At 52.4% G+C, this 11,602-nt stretch overlaps 1 protein-coding gene across 1 annotated transcript in view; it reads right to left on the bottom strand.

The window, feature by feature from the left end:
- The window catches only part of ATP8B3 (ATPase, aminophospholipid transporter, class I, type 8B, member 3), a gene marked incomplete at both ends in the record, with an annotated part of 16,507 nt that extends 7,284 nt beyond the window's left edge, over nt 1-9,223 (bottom strand). The window contains 13 exons of the mRNA XM_009581100.1: nt 496-552; nt 1,810-2,018; nt 2,716-2,909; nt 3,753-3,841; nt 4,350-4,508; nt 5,138-5,220; nt 5,764-5,834; nt 5,938-6,010; nt 6,626-6,687; nt 7,156-7,254; nt 7,736-7,849; nt 8,436-8,527; nt 9,149-9,223. Coding sequence (XP_009579395.1) covers nt 496-552; nt 1,810-2,018; nt 2,716-2,909; nt 3,753-3,841; nt 4,350-4,508; nt 5,138-5,220; nt 5,764-5,834; nt 5,938-6,010; nt 6,626-6,687; nt 7,156-7,254; nt 7,736-7,849; nt 8,436-8,527; nt 9,149-9,223 — 1,377 coding nt within the window. The remainder of the gene's footprint in view (nt 1-495; nt 553-1,809; nt 2,019-2,715; nt 2,910-3,752; nt 3,842-4,349; nt 4,509-5,137; nt 5,221-5,763; nt 5,835-5,937; nt 6,011-6,625; nt 6,688-7,155; nt 7,255-7,735; nt 7,850-8,435; nt 8,528-9,148) is intronic.
- Between the last annotated feature and the right edge of the window lie 2,379 nt (nt 9,224-11,602).

The following is an 11,602-nucleotide window of genomic DNA, read 5'->3' as shown; positions in this document are numbered from 1 at the left end:
CGTGTCGCAAAAGTCCACCTTCTTCTCCCCGTGGTGGCTCCAGGTCAACCCCGACCCCTGCAAGAGGCACAGGCAGGCTGCAGGCGCCCGAGAGAGAGACCGAGCACGGGGCTCTGCACTGGGATGCTGCTGGGTTGCAATACAGCAACCCTGCGCTGGCACGGTCCGATCCAGATCGGAGTCCATAAGCCGAGCTCTGCATTGCCTGCACCAAGGGGGTGAATATAAAAAGGTTGGGAGTAAAAATAAATAAATAAATAAAAAGATCAGAACTGGAACTGCATTATTTTATAAAACCGGTTCCGCTGTCCTTAACTGGCAGCTGAGGACCGGCGAACTCGCCAGCCCAAGGAAACACATGCCACGCTCTTACAGCACGGGACCCCGTTGTGAGCGAGCTGTGCTCCAAAACAAAAGGCTGCGCCTGCTGCCGGTGTAACCAGTAACTGCTACGGCTTTGGCCCCGATGAGGAGCAGCGCCTGGCCCCACGTTACATGGGAGAGGGGAGTTACGCACCGATGGCTGTTTGTTCTCATGGCCTGTGCCTGTACCTGTCAAAATAAAAATAATTCCGTTAACGGAGAGCTGGCAGGGAGCATCGCTAGTGGGGGCTTTGAGCAGTTTCTCTAGAAGGGTTTGCTGCTTTTGCTGGCCAAAAGACTGGCAAAAAGGGACAGGTTTTCAGCATCTGCTCTGTGTCGGTCATGAGCCAGGCTCCGTTAGGATACCCAGGTTTGACTTATTTGGCTCTTGGACTGTTCAGACTTTCGACACGTTTTTGGTGTTAAAAGTTCGGGTCTAGGTTTCACCCATGTTTCCTGGGAGACTGGAGTTGGCCAGAGACTGGCGGGATGGCGGCGATGCTGCTATCACAGAGGTGCACATGATACATCAGGCAGGGAAAACTGGTTTTATTCCTGCTTAAAAACTTTGCTAGATTTTTTTTTCCCCTCCTCTTTGCTTTTATCCCTGCCCATTTGTCTCAAGAGCCTGATGCTTATCTCAGGAAAAAGGAGCTCCATGCTAAAGCTCTGGCCTGCCCCGCTTGCTAAATTTCGCTAATTAAGCACTGAGACAGCTCCCACAAGCCAGCCGAGAGTAAGTACAGCAATAAGAGGAGGAAGGACTTGGCAATTCTCAGGTTTCTAAGGGGAAAAACAAGCAGAATCATAAAAAAAAAGCAAAGAGCAATTACATGCATTCACTGTAAAGAAACAACATAAGGGGAATGATAATTTCTTTGCCTCCTCCATAGGTCACTGAAAGCCTCAAAGTGCCCAGATTTGGAAACCAAGCTGGAGATTCACCAGAAAACGATGCAAAGAAGAAAAGCAAAACCTCCTTTTTCTCTCCAAGACCTTCATAGAAAATAAAAACCCATGGGCTTCACTGGCCCATCACCCTGTGGCTCCTCTGCTTGCCCTGTCCTGGCCACCTGGGCCAGCAACAGCTCATTATTCCAGGTGGGATGTAGCTGGGAAAACCTAGCTGATCTCAGCCGAGTTTGGGGCATGATACATCTCCTGAAAGGTAGGCACCCATTGTAGCAGGGCAGAATTGTGCCCTGACTCCATACACTGGGAACACGAGACAAGTGTGACCGCAGGCGTGGTGGCCCCCGCAGAGCACTGATAACATGGGAGGTGAGAACAAGCTGAATTCCTACAGCATCTTCTGTCTACACGCTGGACCACCAAGATCAATCCACATGCCCCAAGCTTCCTAGCAAGACAGGAGGAGTGGAAAGAACCAATTCAAGGTTTATCTAACTCATGAGTCCCTACAAACTTGCTTCCACCAAAAGTTACCGTAGATGGTCCCATTGATACAGCATTTCTTGAAGGTCATAACGTTTTGTGTCAAGGTGCCAGTCTTGTCCGAGAAGATATATTCAATCTGGCCAAGCTGATCATTGAGGCTGGTGCTTCTGGCTTTTGCTGGAATGTCCTTGACAGCATAATACATTTCCAGATCCCAGTTGATAAAAAAGCTGTTTACCAGATAGATGAATTCAAACCTAGGGAGTCAGGTAGAAGACGACTTACAGTGGGGAAGGGGATGGCATTACTCGCATCCCAGGGGCACCTGGGGATCTGGCACAGGAAGAAAGGGCAGGTGGAACTCCCCACCTGGATCCTATTGCTCTGAGCTTGGGGGAAGCAAGAGGGTTTTCATTGTGGCCAGGTTTCCAGAAGGCTCATCACACCGGACTCAGAGCCCACTGGGTCCCAGGCAACTGGGCTCCCCTCTGGAAATCTGGCCCTTGATGACAAAATTCATGGATCTGGAGATTCAGTGAAGGGCCGAAAAGTTTGGAAACTGCTTCTTCTGGCACAAATTGTGATTATTGCCTGCTCACAACGGCTCTGCCCTTCTCTTCCCCACCCTGCTGCTGCTCAGTGGGGAAACACCACCTTCATCAGTCTCATCCTCAGCCTGCCCACAATTTCCAACATCAGTGCGTGTCTTTGCACCTCTGTTCTGGCTTTCCTCTTGAAATCTCAAAGCATATCATCAATGTTTGTAAGATACACACCCCATCCATCCTTACCCTCTTACGGCTAAGGGAACGTATGGGAATGACTTGCTTAGGGTCACAGCCGGATCTTTTGTGCAGCCCCATTTTGTGGCTGCAAACCAAGGTGCCAGATGATGGCCAAGGGTGGGGAGCGGGGCACTGATCTCTGATCACTTGCAAGCTCTGTTGTTCTTACGTTATATACATGGACATGGGTATGATGATGCTCAGGAGGATCGTGAAGCCCCAGAAGTTGAAGAAGGCCTGCTGGGCAGGGGTCGTGTGCTTGTAGAGAGCAGAGAGGTAGCTGTGCTTCTCCTGGAACATCCTGGCCCAGAATCCAGAGGCAACAGCAAGGCACAGTGACGTGACCAACAGCACCAGGAAGATCTGAGATGGGAAGCCAGGATGAGAATGTCCCATCACACAGAGCCCACCAGACTCTTTTCTAGGACCAACCTTTGCCCCTTCCAGACTGTTTGTCTCATTTAGCTGTAAACCTGCAGAAAGGTGTCCTTGTGCCTGAAGCAGGTTCTCAGAGCTCATCCTGGGCGGAGATGAAGGATCACAGCACGTATTTCAGCTTGACACGTCCGCGACACACATAGAGCAAACCCCAACTTTTCACCCTCCTAATTGCCTCAGACACCATCTCCCTGGACAAGGGGTTTTCTGAAGTTACCAGCAAACAGAGGAATGCTAGTGGCCAGTCTGAGAAGTGATGACACTCAACCACCAGGAACCGGAATAAAAGCCATCCAGTTCATTGGTATGACCACGCTGCTTTGCTTCCCACAGAGGAAAGGCTCCTCCTTCCCCCGTCCTCCATCTACTCCGTGCTGAGCCACAGCCTGCAGGTTCCTCAGCACAAACCGCCTCCTCAGACCTGCGTGGTTGTGGATGAGTAAAGCAGGCCAGGAGGGGTTGGAGGTCCTGAATATTCCAGCTCTCTGGTCCAAGGGGCCACTCTACAGCTGAGGACTCAGAGCTGCCAGGGTCCAGGGTTTAAGCAACACAACCACCACGCAGACTGCTCCAGACCCAGCAACTGCCACTTCCTGGGAACATCACTTGGTATTTGCCCATAACATGTTAAACCCAAGATATTTTGAGCAAATATTGCAAGCTTAAGAAAATCAGCATCACCCAAGCAAGCAGGCTATCACGAGAAGACTTGTGAGCAACCCCAGGAGGTCGGTGGACCAGGGCAGGAGGTGTTTGCACCACACTCACTATGATCACCAGCCGGTCCATCATGCGGTCCAGCTTGGTTTTCTTCCGCTTGATCTTTCCACAGTTCCTCATAATTTTGGAATCAAATCCTGGACAAGAAATGTTTTAGAAGTAAAAACGCAAGTCCACAGCCCCCAGAAGGTTGACTTGCAGCTAAATGATGCTGGTTTCCTCCATAACAACATCTCCCCACCTCTGAAGACTTCAGAGGACCGCATCCCTTGATCAGTGGTTAATCAAGCCGTGGCTGCACACTCAGAGAAGTGCTGCCTACACCAGATCTTACCCCACCCCTCTACCCACAGCTACTCATGGCCAAGCTCTCAGCTGCACTGAGCCATCTGTGCAGGAGGCCACAAAGTGAAATGAATCCAGGACGAGATGCAGCTGAAAGATAACCTGAGATAAGCAGATGTTTGGTACCACCACATCCTCTCCCTGCCAGCGAGCCCAACACCAGCAAAGCTTGGGACAAACTTCTGGGGGCTTGGTTACAGCAGCAGGTCTTCTCACTTTGTACCTGCTGATGCTAGAAACTCTTGGGCAGCTTAAAACCCCCGGGGACCTGAGTATTTTCTGCCCTTCCTGGGCGCTCACCTGCGTAGATAACCAAGCCGTAGCAAACATCGGTGTTACGAAGCTTGCAGCCTCGCAGCAAGATCCTTTCGCTGTCGAGCGAGTAGGTCTCGCCCCTCCACGCCAGCGTGCCGGTGAAGCTGTGCATGCGGCTGTTGGGCTCCTCGCAGGTCACTCTCCCTTGTGCAGAGGGCACGATTCAGGTAATGGCTTTGGGGGAAACAAGAGGTCCTTCCTCTCCCCCCCCGCCACGCTTGCCCCCTCCAAAGAGGGGTGCTGGGGGCTTCTCAGGGGAGATTTAGGTTTTGCCAGGGCATCTCCAGATGCAGTTGGGTTATGGATGGCTCAAATTAAGGTCAGGCTAAGCTGGAGGGCCACCCTGCAGTGCTGGGAGGGTGCTCAGTCCAGGAACCGCACCGGGCTATAAAACTGGACAAGATACAAACACAACCCCCTTCATCCCCAGGGCCTCTGAGAGGGGAGTCTGCATCCTATGGAGGATGGGAAGGGGAAAAAAATCCAGGGTCTGAGCTCAGGTTTGGGAGCCAAGCACTTGATTCCAGTGGGAAAAATCAAGATCCAGGGCAGGGGGAAGGTGCACAATCCCGATGGGCCCATCACAGAGCCACTCTGCTGGGGAAGGGCCTCCACGCAAGGTCTTCTGGCATGAGCCACCTTGCAGGCAGGAGCAAGTGCAACCTTGGGCCAGGCTGATGGCACTTGGTGCCTGAGGGGACAGAGACTTCCCGAGGCTGAACCGATCCCGTCCCAGCGGGACAGCCGCATCCTCGCCCGTCCGGGAGACTCACCATCAAAGGTGGCCATGCTCTCCTCGCTCACCAGCTCCTGGTGGGTGACCAGAAGGGCTTGTCTGAACTTCAGGTTCGTTTCCCTGCGAACAAGAGCCAGGGAGGGAAAAATAAAACAACCCTGTGGGTGACAGAGCTGTTAATTCTGCTGTCAGACCCATGGGACAGAGACAGACATTAATTATTCAGTGATTACATGAGTGATGGCAATGAAAAGCGAGATAGGGACCTATCATGCCAGACATCGAGCACTCATGCAGGGAGGAAGCTCTGGCCCGGAGACCCTGCCGTTAAATCATCCTGCAGGGGGGGGGAGGGACGGGCAGGCGGGTGCCGTGGCTGGGAGGGAGCCGAGAGATGGAGAGAGATGCCCGAGGTCACCAGCTGCTCTGTGGAAGCCTCAAAAGTGTTTTCGGCTTCCCATTTTCAAAATCTGGGGCTGAAATCCCATTTTTGGGGTGTCTGTAGGTTTAGCTTTTGGAGGATCCCCCACATCCCATGGTTTCTGCTGGACTTGCAGCCCTCCCAGCGTGCCTGACCCCCCAAGGCCAGGGGGTCCCCAAGGCTGGGATGTCTCTACCCCTCTCCCCCCCATGGCAATAGCGGTCCCCTGCCCCTCTCCTCACCCATCGATGTCGGCAGTCTCCACGTAGCACAGGCTGCTGGGCTCCGAGCTGCACAGCAAAAGCATGTCGGCCTTGAAGAGCAAAAAGGGGGGGAGAGCACCTGGCTGAGCCCCTCCTCCCCAAAACTCCCCCCTGCTGCCCCTGGCACGCAGCCAGCTCCGGGACCCCGCTCACCGGGACGAAGCTCTCCTTACGCAGGCGGACGATGTCCCCAACGCAGATGTCGCGCCATTTCTGCCAGCGGAAGCTGCAGGGGAATTAGGAGGGAAATTTTTATCCTTGCAGAGCAGTGGGAATGGGGGCCGCGGCTGTTTCTGTCCTCTGGACCAGCCCGTGTCTGTCCCAGCTTCTTTGCATGAATGGGGTCTCCAGATTGTTGGTTCCTCTGCCACCGTGGTACCATCTGCATGACCGAAGGACGGCTGAGCACCGAGGATGGCACAGGACCCATTTGTCACATCCATATCACCCGTACCTACAGGTGGCAGGGACTTCCAGCCCCCTGGCCGCAGGTGGGAAATGTTGGTCCTTCCCTGGACCAGTGTTTGGTAGGAGTATGACTCCGTGGGTTAGATCTGAAGACTTGGAGGAACTACTGTGGCCAGGAAACCCTCCTCCCAGCACATCACAGCAGATTAGGGCTTTTTTAGACCTGTTGTCTGTGACTGGGATACGATCGTTCCCACAGGGGAACAGCTGGACCTGCAGCAGATTTTGGGAGGTGATGGGAGTTTGCAGACTCAGGGACGTTCCCACCAAAACCCTTCTCAGCTGCTGTGCTCAAGGATGCTCAGCACTTCAGATGATCCATCATTCCACACAGGCCTGGAAAACATGGGTACAGCTTCCCAAAGCCCCTCACCTCTTCCCAGACAGGATTTCACATGGTCTGCTGTTGATGTTTCTGTCACTTTGATGTCGGCCCTGCACGGAGGAGAGAAAAAAAAGAGGCCAAAAGAAAGGAATGGGCCATGCCAGACTTCCTTGTCCCATGAAAACAAGCCTTTTAATGCCACAATCTGCCCGCTGAGCCCCAGGGCAAGATCTGCTTTCTGAAGCCATCAGAAGATGTATTCTGATGAATAAAGAGGCAAGATTCCTCCAAGGTATTTCTGGGGACCAACCTGGGAGTATAGCCATTGGTTAAGATACTAAAGATGACAGAGATGGGGATCTAGACCCCAAGGAAAACAACTGGCCAGTCACATCCTTCCCAAGGGAAAACACAAAGCGTTTTAGACATGGTAGAGTTGATGGTACCTCAGGAACGATGAATGACAGCAACTCCCAAGCTTTTCTGTTCACCCCACGGCAAAGGCGCCCTTTCTGCTGACCATCCCCCACAGGACCTACGCCCAACACTCCCAGCCTTGCGCTCCAACCCATACTTACAATGTCATCGATCAGGTCTCGTAGACCCCGGATGGTGAGAAGGCAGCTCAGGGGGAACAGCAGAGTGTACCAGGGCAGCGTGGAGATCTCAGGGAAGGTCTAGAGAGGGAGAATTTTACACCACTGATACAACTTTCATCCCACCATGGGACACTTTAGGTGACTGAGTGACTCCCCCTCACTCCCAGCTCCGCTCCCCAGCCAGCTCCTGAGGATGGCAGGAACCCGTCTAAGATGAATCAAATCAACATCTCTGTCTACACGGAAGTGCTTTGTTGAATTTCCACCTCTTTTTAAACTGGATGCATGAAATGCATGTGGGTCACTGAATTTGGAGGGTAGGATTTCTGTTTAGACGTGGTCTACCTGAACTTAGCTTACATCCAAATCCAGCCAGTTTAAAGTAACGAAACTTAACGTAGGTTAAAACCCCTCAGAGTTCAGGAAGATAATGAACACCACTGAAAAGCAGCATCCTTGACACCATTTTAGACCAGAGTCCCCTACTCTAAACACCAGACAACCCTCCTTTGCTAGGCAGTCTCGCACACATTTGCTTTTACCTTGGTGTCCATCTCACCTGTAAGAGGATGACAAAGACAAAGTAGACGTTGGCCATTCGGTGGAACTGCTCGTAGAGGTTCAGCGGCAGGAAGGTAAAGATGTTGTACTTGGCTGTCTTAATGGCATTGCCCTGCAGAAGAAAGGCAGGTCAAAGCCACAGTGGGAGTTCAGCCACATGAAGTCAAGGATGTGTTTTGAAAATGCCAAAATTCTGGTATTTTTAGGACTTCTCAACTTCTTATGGCATAAGAGATGCCTTTAAAAATTTACAAAAGCCATAAGGGAAGAGAAGATTTATTAGAGCAAAGGGCCATATGACTTAAAATTGAAACAAAATATTTTGCTTCTGATCATCTACAGCATACCCAACTGACCTGCAACAAGATGGTCGTTATTCAGATGGAAAAAAAACCTGGTTTTGTTCAGTCAAAACTTTTTTTAAAAAAAAAAAAAAAAAAAATCTTTCTTTTGATTTGACCATCAGTCTAAAAATTATCCTTCATACAGTTCTGCTCCTTGTCTGACAGCTTCAGCGGGCATCTGGGGCACCAGGCAGGGAGCTGCCCCTTCCTCTTCATTGAGGGTAACGTATGTGACTCTCCATCCTACTGGAGATCACTCTGCAGCATCTCTGTCCTGTCACCCCCAACCACCACCAGCTCAGGAATCAGGGGCTGAGAAAAGAAATGGCCCAGGACTGGTGCAGGCTGACTCACCGCATACTTCTTCTTGGTCAGACAGAAGGCAAATTTCTTCTTGAACTGCATGTGGTAGTTTCGGTCATTGGCCCTCACCTCCCAGGTGAAAGCTGGAAAAGCAAGAGGATGTCCACCAGCTCTTATCAGAGCCAGGCCCTGGCCGTCAGCCTGTGGCCTCCAAGGACAGAAGGACCAGTGATGGTGCCACTGGGCTCATGGTGACCCACTGCTGGCAAGATGGGCTTTCCATAGCGCACCTACACCTTGAGAGCAGCTGGAGGTACAACTGGGACAGAGATGGATCTTTGGGGTCAGCTGGGTCACAGAGTGGACAGAGGGGACAGGAGGCCAGAAGCTTCCAGAGATGTAGGACTGCTGCGCACGCTTCCCCTATGATCCTCAGGCTAATCATTTGGGCTCAGGTTTTGGTTTAACAGTATGATCAGGCCAGGTGAAGGACGACTCCTCCAAGCACAGTCTTTGCTATCCTGAAGGCTGGTCGTTCCTCTCCTAATTTCATTTTTGCTATCCCAGTGCAGATACCACCAAGCAAGGGACATCCCAGCCATGTTCCCCAACGCGTGCACCTCAGCTGACAGTCAATCCTTCCAGACCATTTCACCCCAAATCTCCTTCTTCCCCATCTCACAACCCTGTCCCACATTCAGCTTTTTCATAAACTGTCTAAAAAAAAAGGAAAAAACCCCAAAATACACTCATTGCACACTGACCTGGCAGCCGCTTCTTTCCGTGCAGGCAGCCTGAGGCTGGGTCTGGTGCAGCCATGCTGGCGCCGCTGCCAGGATCTAGGAACAAGGACAACCGAAGATATTTGCAACGCTGAGCAATGACAGCGCGATCCCACCGGGATGCTCCAACATCCCAAAGCTGGGCCCTCCACCTCTCCAGGGCAGGATGTCCTGCGGAAGGGACACTCTTCTGGGCACAGCTGGGGATGAGTGTCTTTCCTGGAGCTGCAAACTAACTTAGACCTTTTTTCCTACCCTGGAGACGTAAAACCCCACATAGACACGCAGTCCTCTGTAGCCATCTGAATGTCACAGATCAGTGACATCGGGCTGAATATTTGTCGTCAGCAAATGTCTTTTCTCCCTTTGACACCTGATGTTCTTTGCCCTGCCTTTTGCAGGACCAGCCACAGCTCAGATCTGAATTGAAATCCACTTCACCCTGGCATTTTTTCCCAACAGTCACAGATTTGCCCTTCACGGGTGCCTTACACTTACTCAAACCTCGCGTCGGCGTTGGCGCTGGGGCTTGCCTGGATAGACCCCTGCCTTCTCAGTGTCCTCAGGTCTGCTCAACAGCTTTGGTGTGGGTCATCTTTCAGACCCACCTCCACCCAGTCCCAGCTGCCCATGACAACTCAAAGACATTTTTCCTCTCCGAGGAGGTTATGGGAAATCATTTGAAGTCATCAGCGAGGAAGAGAAACTCTCCTCGTCCTGCCATCACACCCGAGCATCCGTCATGCCTAGAGAGCAGCTACCTTCATCAATGACAAGATTTCCCTTACGCTCAGTAGCTCAGCGACCTTCCCTGCAGGGATGTTAGGGAAGATTAATTAATGTTTGTGAAGCAGTTTGTGATCCTTACATGAAAGGAGTCAGTGAGGTATAAAGCATTAATTAACTTATTATTAAATAATCCCACACAGAAGTCTGTCCCTGCCATTATTTTTTATCTCACTCCTTTGATCACTTCTTTTTTCCATTCTTTCACTGAAGTGGCTACTGTCTCCCTATTGCTCCTCGTGGTACAAGGCAAACTTGATATTGGTTTGCCCCGACACGCGACGCTGCCCTGAGACGCTCTCGGATGCCACCAGCTGGGCCAGCGCTGTCACCTCATCCCGGGTCAAAGAGACTCTGAACAGCAACACGGGCAGCACCTCGGCCCCCGTCCAAGAGCTTGCCCAAAAAAAAGCTTTGATCCACAACATCATCCTTCCTTACCACTAAGGACTCGACATTTGTCACTGTGCTTGGATCCTCAATGGCACCCGTGAACTCGGTGCTTTTGGGGCCCATCTGTATTTTCAGAGCATGGCTGAGAAGGAAGGAAGGGTTGCAGGGAGCTGCTGTGCGTGGTGGGACTCGTGCTACATCCCACGGCTCCAACTTCCATTCGTCCCACAGATAAGAGGCAGCGGGAAGAGCAGGGTTACCTGGAGGGATGAGATTTCTTCCATACCCAGCTGCACAGAAGCTCCTTGGTGCTCAGACTGGCTGTTCCCACTTTGTCTGGGCAAAATAAGGTGGCAAAGGATTTGACACAGAGAAACGCAAGTCTCCCGTATTTCTCCCTGCTGTGATCCCACTCATGTCCTCGGCCCAGTGAAGCTGTCAGCTTGGGACATCTTTCCCTGCAGACAGCCAGTTCTGGGCTGCATCTGGTTGCAGAGAGACAAGGGGGGGACACCAAACTGCCCTCCATCTCCTGGTCCCTTGCCTCCTCCTAACAGAGGGGTGGGCTCCCCCGACCACGCAGCGGTACCTCCTCCTCATGGACCATAAACGGGCCGAGGGCTACGGGCTAAATGGAGGTACCTGCACCGTAGGGGACATCCAACAGGAGACAAGATGAACCTCAGGGTATCCAGAACGAGGAAAACTGAGCCACCTGCTCACAGCCCTCTAAACTAGCCAGTGCCCCGTGGGTCATACTGGTGGAGGTAACCGCCGCTGCCGTGACGTCATCCCCAATACTGGGCCAAGGCACAGCAAGGTCCTCACCAGCCCATCCATCCTGCAGTCCCCAACCATGGGCAAGAGCCAGGCATGGCAGCCAGGATCAACCCCGAGCCCAGATCTCCAGTCAAGATGCGATGATGGGGTAGGTCCAGATTCAAGTCAGGAAGTCAACACGCAGGTCAAGATCAGGTCTGGTGGCAAAGGCCAAGGTGAGACATAGCCCAGGGGTTGCTGGGCAGGTCCGTTGGGACAAGGCAGCTCCAAGGTCAAGCCAGAAAGTCAGTCCATGGGTAGAGGGCTGGGTCCACGGCCAGTCACAGGCATTCGGCCAAGCTAGAGTGCCTTACAATAAAGCTTAGGCTAGGACTGAGCCCCAGGGCTGAGCTTAAATGGAGCCCCATGCCCATGGGCGGGTGTGGGAGAGGTCCCAGGTGAGGCTGGGGAGGGGCCTGCATACCCGTGAACGCCCCT

The sequence above is a fragment of the Fulmarus glacialis genome, unplaced genomic scaffold (genome assembly GCF_000690835.1).
Source record: "Fulmarus glacialis isolate BGI_N327 unplaced genomic scaffold, ASM69083v1 scaffold15657, whole genome shotgun sequence".
Classification (NCBI taxonomy): Eukaryota; Metazoa; Chordata; class Aves; order Procellariiformes; family Procellariidae; genus Fulmarus; species Fulmarus glacialis.
Note: the sequence above shows the minus strand (reverse complement) of the source record. Positions and strands in the feature narration are given on the sequence as shown.